At 39.2% G+C, this 26,907-nt stretch overlaps 1 protein-coding gene and 1 long non-coding RNA gene across 3 annotated transcripts in view; both read left to right on the forward strand.

Moving 5' to 3' along the window:
• Positions 1-407: 407 nt before the first annotated feature.
• Positions 408-8,841, forward strand: LOC139771685 (uncharacterized). 2 transcript variants are annotated; one of them, XR_011717960.1, is made up of 5 exons: positions 408-6,762; positions 6,851-6,952; positions 7,221-7,332; positions 7,768-7,878; positions 8,649-8,841. It is a non-coding gene; the product is annotated as an uncharacterized lncRNA (long non-coding RNA). The 2 variants fall into 2 exon arrangements; XR_011717959.1 differs by lacking the exon at positions 8,649-8,841 and having other exon boundaries at positions 7,768-8,431.
• Positions 8,842-9,292: 451 nt separating this feature from the next.
• The window catches only part of Stet (stem cell tumor), a 359,247-nt gene continuing 341,632 nt past the window's right edge, over positions 9,293-26,907 (forward strand). Inside the window, exons 1-4 of the mRNA XM_071704632.1 lie at positions 9,293-10,179; positions 13,808-14,049; positions 14,335-14,358; positions 14,440-14,604. Coding sequence (XP_071560733.1) covers positions 13,870-14,049; positions 14,335-14,358; positions 14,440-14,604 — 369 coding nt within the window. The 5' untranslated portion in view covers positions 9,293-10,179; positions 13,808-13,869. The remainder of the gene's footprint in view (positions 10,180-13,807; positions 14,050-14,334; positions 14,359-14,439; positions 14,605-26,907) is intronic.

Consider the following 26,907-nt stretch of genomic DNA (forward strand, 5'->3'; position numbering starts at 1 on the left):
TAAGTTTACTCATGATATTCATATCTCGGGATCAACAAATAGAAAGAATAAAATATTTATATTGTTTCATACATGCAATAAGAAAAATGAAAAAATATAATAAAATAAAAATAATTAAAGTAAACAATATTGTAATCATAATACTGAAAAATATTTATTACAAATATTGTATTATAAAAGTGTAATATTGTATTATTCCTTTTCTCATCTACCTCTTTCCTATTATATCCTATTAAATATTTATCCAAGATTAAACTTTATATAAGTTAGTGCAAAGGAGCGATACATATATGTATACATATCACGTAACATTTTATATAAGTTATTGATCTCGCTTTTTTATATAAAAGACATGCTTCCAGTTATTAATTATTATTACCTTTTTTTATGCATTGACTTTAGCCTAATCTGGTTATAGCTTATTCATATGTAGTGATTGATAACTGGATTTTATACCAGTTAAAGTAGTAAAGTGACGTGAGATCCGATATCTTTTTTATTATAAAATAAAAGATTTTTAAAATAATTATCTTATGTATAGAATCTATCAGTTTCATCTCGCTTAAAAATTATTTTGAAACAATATATTGTATAAAAAGTAATTTTAATAATTTACAAAGTACAAAGTGATTATTATTATCAACAATAGAAATATTAATCGACTCTACTGGCCATTATAATCGCCAAGACAATACGACCACAATTTGGTTCGATTATCGTCAAGACGCTCTTTTAACCAATATAAGCTGCTCTAATCTTTGATACTTATATATAAGCATCTCATTTAAATAATTAAATTTATTGCGAAAGATATATATTACCTCAGCCAGAGTTCGAATCTGGTGTCGTCACCCATCACGGAATGAGGGAGGTTCCAGGTTCGAACCCTGGCTGAGGTAATATTTTTCGCAATAAATTTAATTATTTAAATGAGATGCTTATATATAAGTATCAAAGATTAGAGCAGCTTATATTGGTTAAAAGAGCGTCTTGACGATAATAATCGAACCAAATTGTGGTCGTATTGTCTTGGCGATTATAATGGCCAGTAGAGTCGATTAATATTCCCATTGTTGTTTATTATTTGACTGGCGAAATAAAAATTTATTTATGATTATTATTATATCAATTCTAATCGTGTGTGTGTGGGAAAATTATTCTTATCGGGTCTTACGTCATTCATCTGAATTTCTCATCTTTGCATATATGCTTCTTGATGAGATTCAGCAATATTAAATCGTTCGAATCGATGAAAATACGCATATATGGGCTTTAGATTTTATCAAATGGCGGATCTGTTTATTTTCTAATTAGATTTATTGTTTATATTATAAAGTTTATATTTAAAATTTAATATAAATTTCATAATCGCGATCGAATCTCTTTGAATAAAAACGCTGTTGACATAGAGATTTTTTTTCAAATTCAGATTTGTTTCCAATCGGGTATGTATTTTAATTATTGAATATATTTTAGTACAAATAAATAACGCGTGTAAACAATAAATGCGCAATTAATTTGTATACTAATGGAGTTATTATTATTATTGTTAATTGGTTAATTCCATAATTGATTTAATTAATGTGATGGCCCCTTCGCGACGCGTTCGTGTTTCGCGCATCGTACAAAAGCGTAAAATCTTTTACGCTTATTGCTGGCAGCAGGAGTATTTCTCCTTGCTGTCGATCTCTGATCGTATGAAGTCAGAATACGGCCAAGTGCAAAAGGTGAGTCCACTCTGGCCAGAAGAAAGAAGACGAAGAGGATCAAGGTAGGTTGGTGTATAACACCAATCAATTTGTAAAAGGTACATAATGGTAAGCCTAAGATTTTCTCGTATACGTGCGATTGCACGTAATCAGAGACGGACAGATGCCGTCTCGAATTAAATCTGAATTAAATCTGAATTAATTCCGCGTAAATTAAACCCCCCATAAAAACTCGTAAACGGTTCCGATTTAAAACCAATGTCACGCGCATTTTTCTAATTTCGGGTGATCGCGATCATAACTATAGAAATACCAGATAAAAACACGGGTAGGTAGGAATATTATTCATGTAGGTAGGTAGGAATACAGGTAAAACCTAGATAAAAATCGGGTAGGTAGGGATGTGTGAGTGTGTGTGTAAAAAAACAAAAAAAATATAAAGCTTATATCCAAGAAAATGAGGACCGCTGATTGGAATCGGCGGGGGTGGTGGAGGGCCTCTACAAGTTGGCCCATTTTTATTGGACAGAATTTTAGCTGAAATTAAAAGTGTAACTTAATTTTATTTAAAAAATCTACGCCGAGTTTAGCCAAAAGTACATTCAATTGCAACGATGTCCGGTAAAAACGGGTCCTCTTTTATAAGTATAAAGTTCATAAAATACACATTAATACAATTAATAATATTAATAAGTTGGTAATATATAATATAAAATAATATATATGATTAAAATAATGAGAGAGATGCCCCCGGAAAAAAGGGAGGCGTCTCATTATTTTCAGCCTTTATTTTCAGCCTTTGGATTATTATTTGGATTATTTGGATTATTATTGGGTTAGCAGATACAAGATCGAAGAAAAAGTTGTAAAAAAGGGTTAAGAAGAATTTACTGGCAAGATGACAAAGAAGAGACGACATAATAATGATAGAAGAACGAAGGCTCAAGAGATAAATAGAAATCGAACAAGAATAAGACAAAATTTGTCGAAAAAGGGTCAAGAAAAACAGTGATAGAAGAAAGAAAAATGAACATATAAAGTAGCGTCAAGCAGCGTCAAGAAATGACTAACAGCATCGATGATGGAAATTATATAAGATAAATTATGAAGATTTTATTGAAGAATCGAAATAAGAAGAAAAACAACGATAGAAAAGGAAGGAACGTACAAACAAAAAATAAGCAGCATCAACAAAAATCAAGCAGCATCGACGATGGACATAGAGGAAGAACAATTTTGAAGAATTATTGATATAGGGTCAAAATGAGCAGAAAGAATAAAGGGGAAGAAAGAGAATTGCATTGTCATTGCTAAAAAGGATGAACAAGAATCTTTCGGCGATATATTGCGATAAAGAAGACAACGCAGGTAGTGATAGAAGAATGAAGATCGGAGAAAGAAATGGTGGAGCAAGAAGAATTAAAGAGAAAATTAACGAAGAAGGATTAAAGAAGAAAAACAGAAACGGCGATATAAAAAAACAAGAAAAAACAAAGTAAATTACATGAAAAGAAAATTACAGTTGAATAATAAAAAAATTTGTCGAGAAAGAATTAAATAAAGCAGAAAGCATAACACCAGAGGCAGAAAAATCGTAGAAAGACATGAAAAGGAATCAGGAGGTATTTGTCGGCGAAGCGTCGCGATAGAGGAGACAATACAACGATAGAGGAACGAAGATCGAAGAAAGAAATGGAATAAGAAGAAAGAGAAGATTGTTGAGGGAAGATCAAGGAAGCGAAGAAGAAATCTCCATGCAAAAAGGATAAATAGAAAACTAAAATAAAAGAAGTATTGAAGATGGAAATTGCGATGGAGAAATTACGAAAAGTAATTGTTCAGGAAGAATCGAAGAGGGCAGAAAGAATATAACAAAAGAAGAAAGATCGTAGAAAGACATAAAAAGGAATCAAGAGGAATACGTCGGTGAAGCATCGCGATAGAGGAAACAACGCAACGATAGAAGAACGAAGACCGAAGAAAAGAATGGAACAAGAAGAAAGAAAAGTTTATCAAAAAAAAATCAAGAAAGGAGGACTTACGAAAAATTTCCCGAGGAAGAATTAAAAAAATAACGGCGGAGAAAGAGGATAACAGGAGGAGGACATGACCAACGAGAGCAACGAGACAATGTAAGAGGAGAAACAAAGAACGAAAGTGAAAGGAGTATTGAAGACGGAAATTGCGATGGAAACATGACAAAACATTACGTTTGTCGAGGAAAAATTAAAATAATGACGGAGAAAGAGGATTGACAAGAAGAACATTGTTAAAAAGGAATAAAGAGGAACATCTCAACGAAACATCGTGATAGGGGTCACAATGCAAAGACGAACAAAGACTGAAGAAAGAAAATGACGTAAGAAGAAAAGAGAAATTTATCGAAGGAGGATCGAAGAAGAGGAAAAGGAACGTCGCATTTTCAGGATTGCCGCTCGAAATCGTTGCATTTTCGAACATTTAAAATCGTCGCATTTTCGGGAGTGCCGTTCGACGTCGTCGGATTATCCGGAATTCCGTGGCGCGATTTTAATAATTAGCATATAACTGCGTCAATTTCCACATTCTCAGACGTGACGGCTATCTCGTGCGTGGTCCTTGAGCGGAAAGGTGCCGGGATCGCATAACAAGAACTGCCCAGATCATTTGACTTCACTGTGCGTGGAAGGGTGGCTACCAGACGTGTCGGTGGCGAGGGGAGATGATCCTCATTGTAGAGAGCTCGCTTTCTACTTTTCGAGGATCTCTCTTCTCTCTGTCGAACACTTCAACTGGCCACGCGGGGCTAAGTCCTTAATCGGGCAAATCGAGTCAGTTGTCCGGCTCTGAACGCGTCGAGATAACGCGGTTATCGCGGAAATAATCGGGCGTTAATTCGCGTTTCGGGATCGTCGCGTAAAATATCGTTCTTTTTTATTAATTAGCATATAACTGCGTCAATTTCCACGTTCTCAGACGTGACGGCTGTCTCGTGCGTGGTCCTTGAGCGGAAAGGTGCCGGGATCGCATAACAAGAACTGCCCAGATCATTTGACTTCACTGTGCGTGGAAGGGTGGCTACCAGACGTGTCGGTGGCGAGGGGAGATGATCCTCAATTGTAGAGAGCTCGCTTTCTACTTTTCGAGGATCTCTCTTCTCTCTGTCGAACACTATTCAACTGGCCACGCGGGGCTAAGTCCTTAATCGGGCAAATCGAGTCAGCTTAGTCCGGCTCTGAACGCGTTGAGATAACGCGGTTATCGCGGGCGATTTTTCCACGGAGAATATCGGTCGTTACTTCACGTTTTCAAGACCGAAGAAAGGAATAGAACAAGAAGAAAGAGAAGCTTGTAAAAAGAGTATCAAGGAAGGAAAGAAGAATTGAAAAAATAACGACGGAGAAAGAGGATTACAAGAGGATATCAACAAAAAGGAAATTAGTGGAATATCTCGAAGAAGCATCGCAATAGTGGAGACCGTTTAATGGTAGAAGAACGAAGAATGATGAAAAAAATGGAACAAGAAGAAAGAGAAGTTTATCGAAGAAGGATCAAGGAAGAAAAGAAGGAATGGTCATGTAAAAAGGATCGCGATAGAGAAGACAACGCAACGATAGAAGACCGAAGACCGAAGAAAGGAATAGAACAAGAAGAAAGAGAAGCTTGTCAAAAAAGTATCAAGGAAGGAAAGAAGAATTGAAAAAATAACGACGGAGAAAGAGGATTACAAGAGATATCAATAAAAAGGAATGAAGTGGAATATCGCGATAGAAAAGAGACAATGTAATGATAGAAGAACGAAGACCAAAGAAAAAATGGAGCGAGAAGAAAGTGGTTTATCGAAAGATGATCAAGAAAGAACAGAAGAAACGGCCATGTAAAAAAAATAAACGAAGGACCAACATAAAGGAAGTATTGAAGATGGAAATTGCGGTAGAGAAATTACGAAAAGTAATTGTTCAGGAAGAATCGAAGAGGGCAGAAAGAATATAACAAAAGAAGAGAGATCGTAGAAAGACATAAAAAGGAATCAAGAGGAATACGTCGGTGAAGCATCGCGATAGAGGAGACAACGCAACGATAGAAGAACGAAGACCGAAGAAAGGAATGGAACAAGAAGAAAGAAAAGCTTATCAAAGGAAAATTAAGGAAGGAGGAGTTACGAAAAATTTCCCGAAGAAGAATTAAAAAGATAACGGCGGAGAAAGAGGATAACAGGAGGAGGACATCGTTAAAAAGGAAGACATGGAATATCTCGACGAAGCATCGCGATAGGAGGGACAATGTAATGATAGAAAAACGAGGACCGAAGAAAAAATGGAGCGAGAAGGAAAGAGCGATTTTATCGAAAGATGATCAAGAAAGAACAGAAGAAATGTTCATATAAAAAGGATAAACGGAGGACCAAGATAAAGGAAGTATTAAAGATGGAAATTACGGTAAAGAAATTATGAGAACTTTGTCCAGGAAAAATCGAAGATGACAGAGAGAATATATAACGATCCGGAAGAAGAAGGATCGTGAAAAGACGTTAAAAAAAGAATCAAGACGAATCTTTCAGGGAGATATCGTGATAAAGAGGACAATGCAACGATTGAAGAACGAAGACCAAAGAAAGGAGTGGAATAAGAAGATAGAGAAGTTTATCCCAGGAAGATCGAGGAAAAAGAGAACAAACGGCAATGTGAAAAGGATAAACGGAGAACCAAATTGAAAGGAATATCGACGATGGAAATTGCAGTGGAAACATTACAAAATGTTTATCGAGGAAAAATTGAAATAACGACGGAGAAAGAGGATTATCCGAGAATATTGTTAAAAAGGAATAAAGGGAAATATCTCGACGAAACATCGCGATAGAGGAGATAATGCAGCGATAGAAGAACGAAGACTAAAGAAGGAAAATAAAGTAAAAGGGAAAGAGAAGTTTATTGATGGAGGATCGAGGAAAAGGAAAAGAAACGTCGCATTTTCGGGAGTGCCATTCGAAGACGACAGGTTTTTAGAAATACCACCACGCGATTCACGGAGGAGTTCTACGGAATTAACAACCGGAACAGTTTGAGAAAAAGTGGTGAGTATAATTGATTTTTATATATTATGTTACATACGAAAACTTCGATTATTTCCTTTTAATCAAATCGCTTATTTAAATGTTTCAGAAAATAACGCGGAAAGCGTCAATCCAACCTGACACCCGAGGACAGCCTGAGAGGAGGAGGAGGCCTAGGAGAGGCATCGGGCGCCAGCATACCAACTTTACAGTAAATATTATTTTTTAATGTATATAAAAGTAATCTTCTTTTTTCTGTATGTTCTTGAGTAATTGTTTTATTTTTTACCATGATTTTTAGATATATAATAATTAAAGAGAAAGAAGGGTAACTTAAAATTTTATAAAAATTTATTCTTGTAAAGAGCTTTTTCGGAGCACGCATAATTATTTAAATAAATATCTAATTGAGTGACAAATAAAAAGTTTGATGCGCGTCAAAATTATTTAATATCAAATTATGTATTTAAATGCTTCAGGAGATAACGACGCGGAAGGTGTCGCATCGAGGGAGCTGATAATCCTAGAGGACAGCCTGAGAGGAGGAGGAGGCCTGGGAGAGGCATCGGGCGCCAGCGAAACAACATTGTGGTAAATATTATTTTTTATTTTGTGTAAGGTAATTTTATTTTCAAGAGACACGGTAGTGTCTCACGCCAAGTACGCGCGAAGCGAGACTGCACCGTGACTCTTTTACGCGAACGCACGAGTATCCGAGATTTTGAGATCTCAATAACGAGTGAACGGATTAAGTTCTAAGTAGGCTTGATCGATAGCTTGGGGTCGGTTTATATAATAAGTGTTTTTATTTTTTTTCTTATACCTGAGTCGTTTTATTTTATCATAATTTTAAAATAATAATTAGAAAGGAAGAAGTAATTTAAAATTTTATAAGAGTTTATTTTTCTAAAGATTTTTTTCGAAAAATGTATAATTATTGAAATAAATGTCTAATTGAATGATGAAAAAGAAGTTTGATGCGCGTAAGAATTATTTAATATCAAATTATTTATTTATATGCTTCAGGAGATAACGACGCGCAAAGTGTCGCATTAAGGGAACTGACAACCCGAGAGGACAGCCTGAGAGGAGGAGGAGGCCTGGGAGAGGCATCGGGCGCGATGAAACAACTATGTGGTAAATAAAATTTTATTTTTTATTTTATGTAAAAGTATTTTTTTTTGTTTATTCTTGAGCCTCTTTATTTCATCATTTGATTTGAAAATAATAGTTAGAAGAAAAAGAGTAATTTAATCTTATAAGGAGTAATTTAATAATATAGTTATTATATGTATAACTTAATATTATATGTATTAAGTGGTATTATATGTATAAAGGCTGGTCTACAAGGAGTTGTATCGTAATTCGTAAGTCATAAGTAAATCGACTAATCAACGTAGAGTGTTGGTAAGATGACAACTCAGCAGTAGGCCAAATGCCAATATTTATGACACCGACTTACGACAGGGATACGACGCGGTTGTGACCACGGTCGCGTTCAGTAGAACGACTGCTGAGTTGTCATCTTACCAACACTCTACGTTGATTGGTCGATTCACTTATGACTTACGACTTACGATACAACTCATTGTAGACCAGCCTTTATCGTGAGCAGCTGTCATCGTGTATTTTTTGCAATAAATGTTAATAAATATTAAAAATTAATATCCATTCACTGTTTATTACTTCAATTATTTTTATAAAATTTTGAAAAATGTTTTTTATCATATTATACATATGAAATATATCTATATAAATATAATTAATTATAATTTAAGTCATTTAAGAAATATACATTGCAGTTTCAGATGATGAATAACATTACAAATATTAATAAAAAAATAAAAACATTTAAATTTTCATAACAATACAATCGTATAAATAAATATATTTAAATCGTTCCGCAGATCAATTTCTCAACGTGCCGGATCTCCACAATTATGGCGAAAGCGCATCGTCGGGGGTTCATTAATTAGCATCGCGCCGGGCGCGCGTTCGAATCGTCGGCACGGTTGGGGTCGTACGGACGGCTCCGTTGGCGAAATAAATCGAAGGGGGCGTCGGTAGATAGCGGGGGAGACGCCGGGGATGAATCGGCGAGGGTGGCAAGTGGCAAGACCTACTACGGTCTACAGTCAGTCGCATGACGCGTTTCCCGCCGACAGCAGCGTCGGACGGCATCGTCGCGTTCGCGCGAGCGAGAAAAATTCAGGCTCCGATCTCCCGTTTTCGTTTCCAGTTTCCAGAAACGCGCTCGCGTATTTCGCGCCGTCACGGAGTCAGGTGTCGAAGTGCCGGCTCCTCGGCCCCTTCGTGCGCGCTCGGCCGTGACCGGGCGCGATCGGCGCCGCCGCTCCGCGCGCGGCACCTGTATTATCGATCGCGCGGGCGCGCGTGTCGCAGTCCCGCATGCCGCGTTCAAGCTGACCGCGAGGGTGGCGGAGATACGTGGATACGTGGTGGATCATGTGCGGACGAGCGTGCGGACAGCTGACGACTTTACTCGCGAGCCCGACCGAGATTCCGTGCGCCGAGACGCCGGTAAGTCGAACGCGGCCGGACGCCCGCGCCGGTCGGAGCGGATCCGTCGTTCGTTGAGAGATACCGCGCCGCGTGTACGTGTAGTGTGTACATCCCCCGGTACGTCCTGACGGCCCGACTGCGTCGCCGCGAGTTCCACGCTTGATTTGAACGCGGTATGACTATAAAGGACGATGCCTCAGCCACGCGATCGCTACTCGCTCAAGGATATGTAGATGTAGTTTCATACGCACAACACCGGCCTAACATGCCTAACGTGGATGCGATTGGCGAAGCTACTCGAAGTTACGCTCGCCAATTTTAGCGGTAGCCAAAATACTTTCCGTCCTGTATGCATATCGAAAATAAAACGCTGTAGCAGTACTTCGGACGTGCACTCCAAGTAACTTCGAGACGTCGGTACACAGAAATATTTTCGTGTAAAAGCTGGGGTACCGCGAGAAGTGAGCCTAATTTTTGGCCTACATACATTTCAATTCTTAATGTCACGTGATCACCGGCGGGAGCGTCTTGAACGTGTCACGTGACCCCCAATCGACGAACCGGCCGGCCGTATTCGAGATTCGAGCCGACGTCCGTTTTTCGCGGTTTTTGGCACGCGTATCGCACCGTCGTCAGATTTCGCGCGATTCCGCATTCGAATTCCGAGGTACATACGTATGTACGACCGACGCGGCGGCGGTCGGGCGGCGTTGAATGTGTCGCGTCCGTGAACGTATAGCGGTGAACTTCGCCCGTCGACCCCGCTCGCGGTCGCGCTCGCGCGCAACTTCAAAATGCTCCGCCAGCGAGGCGTGAGGTTATGACGTTGCGTTCAAGGATGCACCCCGTCGCACCTGTTCGCTTCTGCGTCGTCTCGTCAGCGGCGGACAACGTCCCCTGCCGATCCTGTGAAAGGTAAGAGGCTGGAATGTGTAATCAACTTTGGCGATCGCATTTCGCGTATGAGCATTTCGAATATTCCACGAACGGCGTTCGGAATTTCGGGGTAATTTTGGCTTCTCTGACATGCGAAAGTCGTTTGTACGTTATATGTTGTACGTGGGCTTATCGTCCACAAAGGGAGCTTTCCAGCAAGCGACACAAGTCGACACAAACGTCGTTCTGTCTTTCTTTTTTGGCAATATAAAGTAACAAAGACAAAACGACAGTTGTGTCGACTTGTGTCGCTTGCTGGGAAGCTCTCAATGAGAACACAAATGCGTATGTGTGAGGCGCACTTTCCCGTATCGAAACAGGAATAATCGGAATTTCATCAATTTTGATGATTATACCAGAAAAAAATAGAAAGTTTCATTTGAAAAAAGTTTGAAGAGTAATTACAGCTGGATTGATTGGTAAGATATTAGAGTTCAACCTATTTTGTAAAATTAAATAAGAATTTTAAATGCATTCTTTTTAAAGCAGCGTCTTTTTATTTAATCAATAATCACTTTAATCGAATCACTTTAATTATATATATAATATTGGCACTTTATATGAGCTGACAAGTGAGAATCCCTTGACTGAAAATTTATTCCTCTCATGTGTGCGATAAAATTTGAATTCTACATATATCTTTTGGCTCTATACTCGATTTATTGTTGCTTATCACAAGCAAAGTCAAAATGGTTTATAAATGAAACAGTTAATGCAAGCTACTCAAATTAAACCTCTTGGAAACTTTACTTAAGATCAAAGCTAGCAAGTTTACTTAAAAATACTCAATTTCGGCGCTATGTTTTTTAATGTGAATAAAAGCTCGAATGATTTATATTGTTTTGCGGAACATTTCTCGCGATAACTGGACAAATAATTAAATAAGTTAATTAAATAACTATAGAAGTAATTATAATTAAGCAAGAAAATACGTATAATATTTTTAAAACGAACTTCGTGAAACGAATTGACAGAGAAAATTATTTTCCTTGTCTGTGCTTATATTTTCGTATTAGAGTATAAGTCCCGAATGTATTCTGCCACGTACGGAATACAGACGTGCACTTGTACGGGTTCCACCACATATTGAACCGTACGCGGATCAGTTCGCTTAGTAAGTAACATGGCATGACTACTTGCCGTGTCGCGTCTTATATCCGAAGCTGGCTTGACGCGTCGTACAAATCTTACAAGCGGATCAGCGTCGGAAATGCAATACCACGGTAGGGTGCAGGGTCGTAAAGAGATACGTTTGCATCGGCAGGGGAGCGAGTCGAGATATCCCTGCACTCCGAGTAGAATAATAATCCAGAATTCTAGACGAAACATTTTGGGCAGATTAGAAACTGTTTTAAATCATTAATTTTAGAGATTTATCATTTATAGATGATTATCCTGTTAATAACATAATTCTCCATGTAATTAAATAATATATGGGAAAAAGATCAAGTTTTAAGTCGAAAGTGTTCTATCATATTATACCTTCGAGTTTTCTTCTTGGCTAAAAAAGGTATTCTCATTTATTCCGTAAAGAATAAAATTTCGAATCTGATATTGATATATTTTTTTCACTCCGTATCACCTTCTTTATCCCGGAACGCAGTGTCGATTTGGAGTTTTTTTTTCCAAGCTGCTGTTTCGTAGAATCAAGGTTGATGACCTTGCGTCTCGGACTAACAGCCCTCGAGTTTTATACGACACGTCCACGAGACATCGTTGCGGCACGATACACGAAGAGAGCCAGATAAGGGGAAAAGAGAGCGTGTGTTGGGGATGCGGGTGGTTTTGCGGGGGTCGAGACGACGCCGTGGGGTAACCCGCGCGTTGACGCTCGCCCGAAACGGAGGGTGACTCGCGCGAGCATCGAAACGAAAGAAGAGTGCATGATGGGGTGAAATAGAAAGAGAGTGAGAGAGGGAGGGAGAAAGAGAAAGATAGAAGGAGGGAAACCGATGGGTATATTTAGACTGCTTGGGATGCACTATAGTTATGGTTTCGCAACGATCGAATGACTCCGTGATGTTTTAAAGATTGATAGATTGTTGTACAGAACATCCGGGAATTTTTTAGTTTTGAACAAGAGATATTATAAAGAAAAATATAACAAATATAAAATTATAAAGAAAAATGTTCCATAATACAAGTAAATGACTTCCATTACTTGCTCATTATATTTATGTTTCGATCTAATCTAATTTTCTGCGTCTTACTTTTAATATGCTAATTAGAGTAGTGTGTAATATATGCAATTTGTAATCTGATGATTTGTAATCTAATTAATTTGTAATCTGATCAATTTATATATCCTATTTAAATTAACCGCGAAGCAATTCTATGCTTCTGCAACATGCAATATATAATATAATATTTGATAATAACATCAATTCAAAATTGTTCAGATATTTGAGGGCTACCACCGTGTCTCGACATTAATAATGCCTCAAGATACAGTGGTAGCCCACAAACCTCTAAATAATTGAAAAAAGCATTTGTGGATGTTTCAAGAGCTATAATAATATCAATTAATTTAAGCAATTTAGTGGAAGTCATCTTCTTGAGGGCTCTGAGTAGTTCTTCAACTATTCTATCCAATGTTATCATGACTCGAATTCATGATCCTAACTAAAATAGAAAATAATCAATGTTTGTATAATGAGAACGGGAATTTAGCGCTTTACATACACCTTCAGCCTTCTCATTTTTGTATTTGATTTGACAGTATTTTTTTGGAATGTACTAGTAACTCTAGAACCCTTAGAAAAAAAGTCAGAACACAATTATACTGAAATTCTAAAAATAAGGCGTTAAGTTGATAAAAACGGGGGCTGTTTCTTGAGAACATTGTTGTTTAACTTAAGATATTTTGAACGAGTGCGATTACGTGTGCAGCGGCATGCGTCCCATGTGCACAGTTGCACGCGGGATAGATGGTTAGCACGTTCCCAAACCCATCGACGCATTGCCATGGAAACGGCACCGCGCACCGCCGCTGTACGAGAACACGCTATGCCACACCGTCACGTCGCGCCGCTTTAGAACAGCAGGCTAGTTTCAAGGGCACTGCTCTATCGCGCCTTAAGGAGTGCAAGGACGATCAATATCCCTTTGCACCCTTATTTCCGTCGCACTCATTGGCCAGCTGAATATCTTCACGCGCATCGACGATTGCGCTCGTAAACAATTACGTTACCCTCCCAATTTAATCTGGGAGATCCATTAAACATGCAGAGTGTATCTTCCGTCTGTATATTTTTTAGGAAAAATTATACATTTTCTCGTCGTTTTTAAATGTCGCGATTGTCCGATTTGTGCATGAGAATAATGAGTTAATGAAACTAATCGGTAAATGTTCAAAGTAAAAATATTCCATGCCGGTGCAATGTAAGGCGATTGTGATTCCTCATAATGTGATCGTCGGGATTGCGCCGGGAAGTGAGATCGCGTGCGCGACTAAAAGCCAATCGTTATGCCCTGAAAGTACTCGTCCAAACGACACAGCAGTAAGTGTGGGGGTGATATTTATGCGGCGTCAAATACCGACAAAAATCGATCGGTTTAAAAGTGGCACGGTTTAGCTAGTTTAGCACATAGCCCCCTCGTATTTCAGGAAGCACGCGGAAGAGGGAGGAATGAGGAGATTCACCCGGTGACCTCGTGCCGCGCGCGGTGATGCTACTGGCAAACGGTGCCTCTATACCGACCATCGCTGGCGCTGTCGAGGAGGAGGAGGAGTACGCACGCAGCGAGGCGAACAGCGTGCATTATGATGGATACGTTACTGATCACACCGATCTGGCCTCGGAGGTCGATATCGACGAGTCCGAGTACAGGCGGGAGTTGCTTAATGACGTGAGTAATTATCTCGAAATCGTTAGACGTCGCTAGACCGACCATCAGAAATATAGACTGTTTAATTATTCAAATTAATTGTCATTTTTCTAACGTATTCACATCATTTATCACGGAGTCCGTAACGTTTTTTATTTTGCAGTTTTTTTTTCGAGACACAAAATAAATAGATTTTGCATTAAGGCATTGAGAGATAATTAATTTTGTTCATACGCAAGGCATCTTTTTAATATTAATTTTAATGAATGTGGTGACTAATATAAATTTGTTTCTATTTCATTACAGAAATGGCGAATGCTCTTCGACAAGGTGTGTATAATTGTTTCAAGTTTATTTATCTGTTTTTTGGTGTACCAGAAATTAGATCTAGATCTCGTTCTCTTGCTCCAGTTTGACCCGGAGGGTTTTGGAGAGATACCGCTGGAGGACTTTCTGGCAGCCTTGAGAAGCCCCGAATGGAAGGCGGAGATACCGACGAACAAACGTGACATACTTCTAACCAGGGCGAAAGAGTCGCGTGTTGAGGCAGTAACTTTCCAGGACTTCGTCAATGTGGTGAGTTTGTAACTCTATTATTGTATGCGCATGGCTCTTTATTTCAGAGGTGCGGTGTGACATAATTTCAAAGTTACACACACGTAAAAACAATATAGACTTACTAGCGCTCATGTAATTTGAAAAATTCGTCGTGTTATCAATAAAACTATCTATCTATATTTTTACAAAGATTAGATTTAGATCCAAGTTTTAAAAAATATCTATAAATAAGTACTTAGAGTTGCGGTTCTTTAAATAATTCGGTATATAAGTCAGTGGTATAAAATACATTTATCCTTGTTCTAATATTGAGAGAAAATTAAGCTGAGACAATATCATTATTGGTCTTAATTTCTATTTGATTACCGAATTTTTTAAATAAAAATTTTGATATTGTCGGATGTCTGATTTGTGCACGGATGGCAAGTTTTCCGGCAAATGTACTTCGTAAAAGCAGATGGTTCTGCAGCACGCTGTCTGCTCGACAGTGAAACGCTCGCTCGATAGGGAAGAGCGACATAAAGTCGTTCGTTTAAATGTAAAAATATTTTTTTATACGTTTTCCTAGCATGTTTCTCTTTTAGTTAGGTTTGGAAACAGAAAAAACAATTTACATTAATATTAATATTAAATGTTGCGATGCAACAGCTTTAGTCTCATGCAACAGAGATTTCATTTATCTTTCGTCAACTTAACAGAGATCTATTTTGCATTATGCGATAGACAATAACGATTTTAATGCAATTTTTTCATAATTAATTTCTTCAAAAAGAATAATACGTACATACAAGCGATATAAAATAAAATTCTAAAGCAGCAGGAATTTTTCAAACTATAAATAAACGTATCTAATAAATCAGTATTTAATTTACATAAATATATTAATTCTATGAAAATATGTAGAATGAAACAAAATAACTCTATCCATTTCCATTCGTTTTCGAAATTATTGATTGTTGAAGAAAAAATGTTTTAAAATATCTTTACTTTATTTCGAGTATAATATCATCTTATGATCAATATAAATTTCTAGAAACTCCATATAAATTTCTAGACTCCATATAAAACTCTAGATGGAGTCACTTTCAAGATTTGAAAGTAAATTGTACTTGTACAAATGGAATAACATTATTTCATTAATCAATTCTTTTAATCTTTTCACATATAAAATTAATATAGAGAATATATTTCGCGAGATATTTAATATTTTATATCTTAAATTATTTTAATACAAAATATCTCATCAAGTATATTCATCTTTTGATAATTTACATCAATATTTTTGTATGTAAAATAATAATAAGACTTAATTGATGACTCTTTTATTTATTATATAACTCCATCAATTTATCTACTTTCTTTAAAAAATAAAGGTAACTTTTAAATCTAGGATGTAATTTTAGCTAACAAAATTATATTTGAATATAATATGCCGCTTCGAAACAGAGTAGTTTCGATTTGAAGCATTTTTTTAATAACCCCTAATTTCGGAAATATCAAGAAATCGATGGAATTATTGTAATATATTTATTCTTACTTTTATAGGGTTTATAAATGTGTGCACTAAAAAAAAATTTATTATTTGCAAGAAAATAGATTTCTTTGAATTTAATTCCCTTAATTCAAAGAAGTATTAGGTATAGATTCGAGTTGCAAATAATAAATTTTTGTTCAGTGTAGATATAGATAATAAGATATATTTAAACACACACACACACACACACACACACACACACACACATGTGTCTCTTTATACAACTTCCCTCTCTGCTTTGTGCATGCTACTTATGTCGCATATGTTTCGCTCGTGAATCGAGATGAGAAATTTGCGACACAATGTAATCTGCTTAAGAGGCCGCGTCGGAATTTACTTTGGAGCACGCTCGATTTTCATCGGTTTCTGCAAAAGCCGGATCGCGACCGTGAAAACGGTCGACGAAGATTTACGGTAGTTAAATAGTGTTATTCTAACCGCCTCGGAATGTCTCATTGTCCGTCTATTTGTCAACCTGAAAAATGTGGGCTTCGGCTCCGGATTTCACTGATCCTACCAAACAACAATGACCGCGGGCAAGGAAACGCGGCTAGAAACTGACAGATAAATATCGGTACAATGATAATCTCAACGTTTAGAGGCACGGCGCACCGGCGGATGCTTTGTTCGCGCTTAAACTCGCTGACAAGTTTTTGGTGGTTTTCTACACGAGCTCCCTTTCGCTCGTGATCCCGAGAAGATAAACGGATCTGACGTTGAGAGGCGGAAAATTGTTCGTGCACATATCGAAACGATTCAAAGCGTGAGTTAAACGACGCGTAAGGAGTCTCGACGAGACTCGACAAAATCAACCGTGAGATTTTTTGTCATTAACTACGCAACGAGAATAATGTCACTGTCCTTTTGTGAATTATATCTGATCCTCGTGTAATTTTGATAAGATTGCTAAACGCAGGGGCACAAGGGGCTTTTGGTCCATCTCGACCGCCTTAACGAACAAATGTGGCGTAAGCCATTTTTCGGAAATTGGCTCGAGGCTACTCTTCCGTAAAAATTTGTAAGAAAGCAGTATTCTATAGAACTTTCTGCAGGATGGGCAGACGTTCCGTTTGAGATTTTTCTTGTAAATTAGAAAACGCCATACAGGGAATTTTGGCAAGCGGTCAATAACGAAGATTAACATCTCAATTTATCGCGAATGTGAATCGAGAAGTGAGTAAGATTCTTTGAAAAGAAATTAATAGCTAGGTAGACAGTAGATCTATTATCGTTATCGCGATTTTCGATGTGCTCGATCATTTCGGGAGGGAAGTGCAATCTTCTTTCGTGACTCAGTGATGCTTGATTTATGCGATTTGGACAGGCTATCACAAGTTCTTTATCTATTTTTAGTTTTACAAATATTTTTGTTTATCCTGACATATAAGATAAATGTAGCGATTTGAAGTATTTAATTAATTTATGTGTTATATATATATATATATATATATATATATAAAGATTTTCTGAACTTAATCTTATAAGGCGATTTTGAAACTTTTCCCACGAGAAAGAAATGTTTACATTGTAAACCCTTTTATTTATGCGTTCTCACGCCCATCATTACTATTTATGTATACCACGGAATCGAGAGAGGCCTTTTTCGTCATAGGCTAATCCGATTTATCTGGTTTCTGTGGTGTACCTGCTTTATATTGACAAAATTCATTTGAGGATTATCGACTGATCCTCGCTTTAAAAATACTTTGATCCAAAAAGGAAACCACTAGAATTTTTTTCGCTACGATTTAACCTGGAAATATTCATGACAAATATTAGTATCCGTTCTCTAATTATTTTGACTGATTGTGAAACAAATTTTTAAATACATATAGATATATGTAGGTATAATGAATTAACAATGAACAAAATTTATTCTGCTAAATAAAGAAAATGTAAGAGAAAATTTTTGCGATGACTATTAAGTTGCTTTACGTAGTTATCTTTGCCAGTATAGGAAACACTCATATAATAAAATAATTATTGCAATAAAATAAGTAAAATTTATTAGATATTTTAATAAAATAATAGAGTAATAATTCTACAATACTTAATAACTTTATTGCCATATTGTTATCCGCGTCATGTCGTTAACGCTGGCTTATAGTTTCAAGACTTAAGTCACTATTATCTTTTCGTAATATTTTCAAATTTATTATAAATTTGTAAATTTTTTGTAATTTTGAATTTAAATAAATAAAAGCTCGCGTGTTGTCAGCCGCTGAAATCTTTGCTTCATTTTGCCGTGGGATGTAATATACTATAATAGGATTATATCTGCAGGTGGCTGAAGGCAGTAGCAATTATTCAGAAGCGAGGAATCGCAAGTATTCTCGGTACGCTGCTATAATTTATGGTTGGCGTTACCAAATGGCGGCAACTAGGATTTCCTCGCATGCACCGCATATTGCATTGTATAGCTTGCGTATGCTTATTCTGTGCGATCACATGATAATTTCATTTATCATTAGACAAACATGGAAATTAAAATATTTAAGAGTAGCATACTTTTATGCCAATAATTACGTTAAATTTATGGCGTACCAACATGCAATTTTATCTGTTAAAAAGTTGAAACTTGAATCTCCAAGATATTAAAAATTGATATATAAGTATCCAAAATCATTTTTGAAAAGAAGTTAGAATATTATATTCTATTGTATAGTAAAGCATTACACTCTGCGAGGGACAGATCAAAGTATGAATAACTATTAGCAATAAAATATATAATATCTGCTTGAAATTATTAATTTTTGTCATTATTATTGATTATTTTAAATTAATTATTACACTGAGATTTTCGACTGTTTTATTTTTCGATGATCCTTCTTTGGACCATTTTCACAGCATGTTGGCACACGGTTTGTCGCAATCTCTCGATTTTTAACGATCCGTACGGTCGATTTCCCAGCGGGCGGCTTGTTCAACACCCGATAAGATCAAATTATCCCGCGGTGCACCCACTGCCCGGTTTCGCCCGTTAAGTGCACGGCCATTTGAACTTTAGCTCGTACTTTAGGTGTGCATACACGAAGGCGGAATTCCCGAGGAGCGAAAGAGAAACATGGTTGATGGGAGGAGGATTCGTGCCGAAGCTGCGATTAGCAATTAGTCCGAACGGTGGTGGTCACTCCATGTTTGCACAGCGCGGAACCGTTAATTAGCGAGAGAGATGGAGAGAAAGGCATGGTTAGCGAGAAAACGGACTTGAGGCTAGAACGATAGAAGTAAAGGACGCTCTGTGTCGGCGCTTAGGTGGCCTTTGCCAGAGTTTCGGCAAGTCGTTGATTCCCGTACGATCGCGGTGGTCCTTCGTCTCTTTCTTTTCCTTTTCTTCCTTTTTTCCTTCTCGTGTCTTCTCCACCAACCCCCTACTCTGCGAGGCAATTTTTTCCTCGCTCCCCGCGCGCCACCGCCACCGGCTCGCCGCCCTTTTGCTCTTCCCGGATATCAATTATGTCCCCGTGGGCCGCACGTTGCGACGGTAGACCCACCGGTGTGTGTCTCTCACCTCCACGAAGGGGGCCCCGGTGCTCGCCTCGTTATCCCTCGCCGTGGGCGTCGAAATCCCTGTGTAAGGTCTCTCAGGAGCTACAAAGTGCAATTTAAGAAAATCCTCTCCTCTCTCGTCTCTACGGCTCGATCTCGTTACACCCTCTCGTCTCGTTTCTCCCTCGTGTTCCCTCGTTCTAACGATAAATCGCGTAACAGTCGGTACCCTTCAACGCCTTCGACGACTTTCGATCCTTTTTTGAAGCGCTCAGCTGTTAACGCAACGAGTAATTGAAAATCTTCGCGCTTGGCAAAGGCAATATTCTCTCACGTGAATGTGAGAATATTGCATTTGCGTTTTATATAAAACGAAACGCTGCGCAGGATGTTCATCGCGCGAATTTAATAATATTAATTCTTCGCTGAACATACTTTTCGTTGGTAAGATATTCCATTTTTAGTATCTTCTCGCGTCTACGATCTACGTAGTGCAAGGACATACTCGCGATATTTTTCGATGGTAGTAGTGAAAGGCAAGACTGTCCTTTCGTTGGTCTCTTTGTTCCGTTTCTTCGCTATCGTGCAAAAGGACGAAGTGTTTCGCGCGAGGCGGACCGACCTACGACCCCATTATACACGGGACCCCAGACGGGACGCGTGATTCATAATATTAGATTTGAGTCGAGACCGAATAATGTAAACGCCACGTAGAAGGGCCTTATATACATGAGTGTCCTGTTGGAATAAGCGCAAGGGGCGTCACGTTGGCGGCGAATGCAACAACGTTGCGGACGACGGCAACGAAGACGACGACGACGCCATCAGGAAACCCCGCAGCCACCCACACCCACGTCGGCCCCTTAAATCTCCATTCTCAGGCGCGCCTCGATCCCTTTGAGCCTCCTCTATGCCCTCTGACAACGACTCCGGGATCCTTCGTCCTGCACGCATGTAAATACGTTCTATCTGAAGGTAATTTAAGCGACGACTATCTACCGTTATTCTTGCATCTGTGTGCACTCTAAATGTATATGAGGATGTCGCATTATTAAACCTTTGAAAAGTATGTCTTTTATTAAAAATGTAATCACGTGCTTTGAATTTCTTTTTCTTTGCGCTGTTCGTAGCTCGCAGATTGTGAAGTTACGCATTACAATATGGGCTCGCTATCATTTTCAATAAGTTCCATTATTACATTATCATATTTTATTTACCGAATCAAAAGATAACGATAATGTACGTCAAAGAGAGATTATACTTATAATTATCTTTAAATATATTTTAAATACTCTTTGAATCTTTCATTATTCTCTATTCTCTACACTCACGTGAACTCGGTATTAAACGACAGACTCATTAACTTCACTGCGTATGAAGTCACGCATTGCGTCCAGAACGATATCTCATCGTTGTTACGACTGTAGACGTAGATTTGTCACTCGGCTAATTGTACGGTAGAGACTCATAGTTACTTGGCCGCCGTGTATTGGTGCATCAGAGCGGTAACGACAAGGTTCCCCTATTAGGGACAATTGGCTCACACCGTCCCGTTAAAAGCATTCTTAAATATGCGAGCTTATCTATGCGGATCGAAGGTGCATGGTCAACGACTCCGCTCACATACCTTCCCTCCTCTGACATACGAGGACGATCGACGTGGTGTCGTTACAGGCTTCCAGGCGACGGTGTCCCGTCCTCGGAACATTCGTTTCATACGTAGCCGCGGCGTAACATCGTCAAGGATCGTGGAATTAAGAGGAGACGTATCCTCCGCCGTCATTACGTCTCCTCGTTGGCGCGCCTATCGAGTCGCCTGATCTCGCTCGACCACGCTTCATCCCGCTCGACCTAAAAGTCTAAACGGCTTCTAATTAGGGGGACAGTCGAAACAAAACATGTCCAATCTCGGCAACACTTGAGATAAGTTACACGGGTCCGGGGCGAGTCCGCATACCACCTCGTACGAATACGAGCGGGCGTGCTACGATTTTTCGCTTCTCTTTTTGCGGTCTGGCCGATATCGATTTTGTTGTGCCACATCGTTGTCTGATATCCCGCCGATCTCGCGTCGCGTTCTTCGTTCGGCGAAAATATTGCCCCGTCTCGTACTCCGTTTCACGCTACCTTTCGTCTCACAATTTATACGTCGCCGCGCGTATTTATCGTACTCAGAGAAGGAATTCCTTAGCTTTAATTACGCGCTTCGCGCTTGATGGATCGAAGCCAAGTTTCGCTCGTTGGGAATTATTATTCCTCCGTGTGCCTGAGTTCGTCGATATTTCTGCGTGTGCAGAACGCATTGTGCGCGATGGATTAATTAGCGCTTCTCGGAAGAGTATTTTACGACTGACAAGCCAGACGTGCGCCGCTGGCATATTATCTGTCTCTTGATCCCGCAACACGATGCTTCTCGGAGAAATAATTTGCAAGGTAGACAAGTCGCTTGCTTAATTATTATCGCATGTATCGGCCACTTGCCTTGTGCGCTGCCAACCAAGATAAATCGAGGGTACTCGCTGCTTCGAGATCTTTTTAACTTTTTTACGAGACACGTCGATAGCAAGAATGTAGATAGAAAAACTTGTTTGCAATCCAGATATCCTCTTGGATAGTGGTAATATTTGGAGCGAATTATTAACATTAAGATAGTACAGCTACAGTGTGAAAAAACGTTGCATTCATTGAGATATATCATTATTAGAATTTAATTTTAAAGTCTATATATTTCTAAAATTTCATTTTTTGATATAAGCAATAGTTTCAATCAATTTCTTTCTTGATTGGAAATGAATTTTTATCGTGTACGAAACAGTTTCAGGATATAATTTCTCCCAATAACAGCTTCTGGCTATTATAAGGTATGACATTAATTGTAGTTAGTTGTCAAGTTTGCATCTTAATGCGGGTATCAGAAAATTTTATCTAATTCGAAAGATGAATGCCTGGCATTCATTCTAGGGTGTGCTGCCACCTGTTAGGTGGTTGCAGATGCCTCGGGTTGCACGGTGTCGCCAACTGACGAAGGGTAGAAAAGATCACTCGAGATGTAGGTTCCCTTTTTTTCGCTCAACCCCGATCTTGTGACCTCACCTTCTCGTATAGGATGCCACAGGTGCTTGACTTACAAACCAGTAAACTTTTTCATACTCCGGATTACTCACGAGTGCGTTTTGTTTTTTCAATATTTACATTGTCGGAAAAGTAAATAAATTTATAGTTCTCGGATTTATTCAAGATCTCGCGTTTCTTTTGTATTTAAAAATCGATAATTGAACTATTATATGTAACTGTGTTATGTAATTATACTCAAACGACTTGTTAACATTTTTCTTAAACAATCCAGTTATCGATTGCATTTTTAAAAGAATTAATCGTATAAATTTTTATCTGTCGCACCTGTTGCATTTTATCGAACATCATCTTTCTATTAAGACAATCGTCCGTCACGGGAAGACGGAATAACATAAAAATTATAAAATTATTTATTCGAAAGCGGCCAAATCGCAGATATTATCTTTCAAGATGACAAACTGCTGACGTTCCGCGATTAATGGACGTCGATAAATCGGCATCGCGGTAGATTTCCAGCAATGACTTAACAATGCGTAGCTAGATATTTCATCATCCCTCGCGTTCACGTCCGAAGGCGTTCTGTCCGAAGGCTTCGGGCTGGGGTGATCAATTATTTTGTTCAGTCGGCCGATAATAGCAGGTCGTAATATGGTCCATCGGCAGAACTGAACGTAGCCATCTGTTGTCGGCACGGTCTGCGACAAAACAAACAGCTTGCCAATTACCGAACCAAGCTGATTTCGGTGCCGCTCGACATAATTTGGAGGCCGCCGTGGAGGACAAAGGCGGCCCGTTTCCACCACGCCCACCATCGTTAAGCCCCACGACGAGTAGCTACCACGATCTACCACTACCACCATCACCTACCGTAGTCGCACCTTCGATGCACCCTTCTCGCTTGGTATCTCTATTTATGTTGCACAAGCCGCAGCTTCTCCCGCCCCGGCTGTCCCTTTTGTGCCGCTGGACAACGACGGGGGCTACACTGTCCGAAACAATGTCCGGGTAGTTTCGTTAATGGGAACAAAGTATGACATTCTCTCACGGTCAAGCTCCAGTTATCTTAATATACGCAAAGAATTTAATTTCCTATTTTTAATTTAAATTCGTTTTAGCATTTTATATACATATGGAATACCGAAACTTAAAATTAACCTATTAAATTTATCTATTCGACTATTATAGCAAAGTAAAGGTTCGTCTTATTTTATTTTGATCGTTAAATTATTCAGTTATGTAATTTCCTTCGTGGATAACCATTTCGGATTTTGATATATTTAAAATTTAATGCTTACCTATTCATCTTTAATTATTTAATAACCGTAGGGCGAGAAATATGTATGAGACGTTATGTGTGCATGTGATAGAGAAAGATTAAAAAACCTAAGTATTATTGTCAAAAGCAAAATGTATCGCGACCCTTTTCGTATTTTTCTATAAACCACATCATCGCCATGCCCGCTCACGTAGTTCGTGTACGATCCAAGTTTTATTCTTGTCGTCACGATTCCAGAGTTCTCTTCTTCCTTTCATGGAAATCTTTCAACGTCACTAAAGTCCGTTAACCTATTAAACTGACCCATGCAACTATTTCGTTATAAATAATTGTTATTTATTTCTGTCAGTTATCTAATTATGCCTAGCGATGAACTTTATATTTTTCTTTTATTTCGATACACTCCGATCCATTCTGTTTATTTTTCTAAACTCTAAAGAATAAATTTCCTGTTCGTTCTCGTCGTTCGGGGAAACTTTGTTTTATGGATTTAAGAGAAGCTTAAATATTTCGACGCGACAAAGTGTCCTAATCTTCTTTGCTTTTCGACGCTAAGGTGCAAATTTGGTAAACGCATTCTTCGTTCGTGAAATGATTGCACGTTAAATAAGCAAGATTTAGAATCCCTGACAAAGGGATGGTGGAAGCAACAGCTACCACCCGTCGTGCACCTTCAGATGCCGACGGTCATTGTCGCGGTGTTAAAATAGCCATGTAACGCGCTGCCTTACGGCTACGAAATCAGTTTAACTTATTCCGAATCACGAATCTGCCATTGTGGCTCTGTAGGCGAGTCCGACTAACCGGCGGCACGATCGCATTTTTTTGCGGGGGTTTATATTGTAAAATTTATGTTTTTATATAACGACGTACCGAATGGCCATCGCGGGCGGTAGAATCGCAGGTATCGAAGACGCTATATACGCTTGGAGGATGCCGACCTCTCCTCGCTCGATCTCGTCTCGGGAACGTTTGCGGGTGCCTCTGCAAGTCTGCGGATAAAGCGGCGAGGAGCGTATACAGGCAAGGGAACCACCTTAGCGATGGATCGGAGGGGGAGGCGGATATGCGGAACGACCGCGTAAACCGTGGTTGGCGGCCAGGGGAGGACGGGCGGTGGTTATGTGTAAGCGAACGGGTGGGTGGCTCGGGTCGACCCGAGTAAGGGCGACAAGGAAGTCGTGAGAATTGCCAGAATGCCGTGCGTGCCCGCCGCACACTCCTGAGGATTACTCGGGATACAAGCGCCGCGGGGAATCCGCAATCCATATAACCCCGCTCGCCGCTCCGTATTGGTGTGGTGCATCCAGAAGCGCGACCATGTACCTGCTGATGCTCATCAGGACTTGCGTGCCCTTCGCTCGTTTATATTTCACTCAGAGACACCACGCCGGTCTCGACCAGGATTCTTTACGACCTGCACCGGAACGCTTTCTCTCGCGACGCGACTAATTTATGCCTCGACCGGCAACATCTTATCAATTATCGATTGCGACCGTACCGGACCGGAACATTTGTCTGGTTATATATTCTTTCTTGTCGTATTCAGGGTTACTTATTTATGGGCTAAAGTTGACGATCGTTTAAACGATACTGGAATTATATAAACGTATATTATATAGTAATTATAATAATTAATTATTAATTACCACAATAATTATTTAATTCACAATAAGTACAAGAAAAAAATAAGATCAGATTCTTTGGCACGCTATATCATCTGTTTCTTTCGAGAGTTAAATGCTTTTCGTTCGCTACTGGAGGCACTTACAGATATAGAAGGAAGTCGATTCCGGGCAATCACCGTAGCTACCGCGCTCCAATTATCCGCAACTGCAGTTTCGTGCGGACACGTACATAGCTGAGTTTTACACACACATACATACACGTCGTTTTTACTTGCGCGAGCGTTACGATCGAAACGACCGAGGCAGATTTTCGCATTTGAAGCGGACTCATCGCGGGTTGTTTCGCGGCACGAATCGATCAGCGACCAATTATCGTTCGGACGAGTGGGCACTTACTACCGCCTCGTTAACTTGTAATCATCGGCGAGGCGGTAAAAGTTTTCATTGCCATTAAAATCGTCCCTTCTTCCCTGACTTCCGTTAATTCAATTGTACTTCCCTCCCCCCCCTCCACTTCATTTGACGATTAATTAAATTATTTCATTAATTCCTTCCATGCCTAAATTCTTAAAGTAACGTTTATTTCAACAATCGAATAATTTATATAATTGCTAAATTTGTAAACTTAATTATGTATCCACTAATGAATCATTTTGAATTAATCTTAAAATGATTCAATGATTATTCCTTTCTCTCGTAAGCTTTCCTTCTATTTTATAAATAAAAATACAGTCAAGCGCGCGATAGATTCACATATTTGCCATACACGGTGTTAAGAATTGTCAGAGATCGTCGTATGCGTGTATCGCCAGGCAAATGTGGTGTCTTCCTGTTTGCCGCGCCTTTGGCAGCCACAAAGCCATTTGTGTCCCCGCGGATAAAGTCGCGCGTGCACACGAAGTGGCCGGAAAATAGTACGAGTGGCTTACAAGCAGCTCTCTCCTCCCCTCGCTCACCCCCTCTACCTTTCGCCTTACCTCCCGCTCCATTCTCTCCGAGGAAATTGGCAGCTAGGTCGAAACCCTTTTGTCGTCGACGCGCTGCATGCACGACGGAGTAAACAGCTGCGAATGCCATTTCAATAACGGCTAAGCGTCTAGATAGGATTTTGGTACTGGCCTGCATTCGAGCGCTTGTCCTTTGATCAGACGGCCGGTCCTCTCGAAAACGTAGCCGAGATAAACTCCATGACGGCTTTTTCTGTACTCTTTCCTCCATTTGCACAAAAATGTTTTCGTCTACCCGTTTCACGATAGTTGTATTGTCAAGCTCACGTTGATCGGAGGATTAAAGAGTCTCCCTGTCGTAATCGCAAATAA

Source organism: Temnothorax nylanderi, unplaced genomic scaffold (assembly GCF_030848795.1).
Source record: "Temnothorax nylanderi isolate EJ_2023f unplaced genomic scaffold, tnyl_v1.0 TNYL_tig0043_pilon, whole genome shotgun sequence".
NCBI classification, from domain to species: Eukaryota; Metazoa; Arthropoda; class Insecta; order Hymenoptera; family Formicidae; genus Temnothorax; species Temnothorax nylanderi.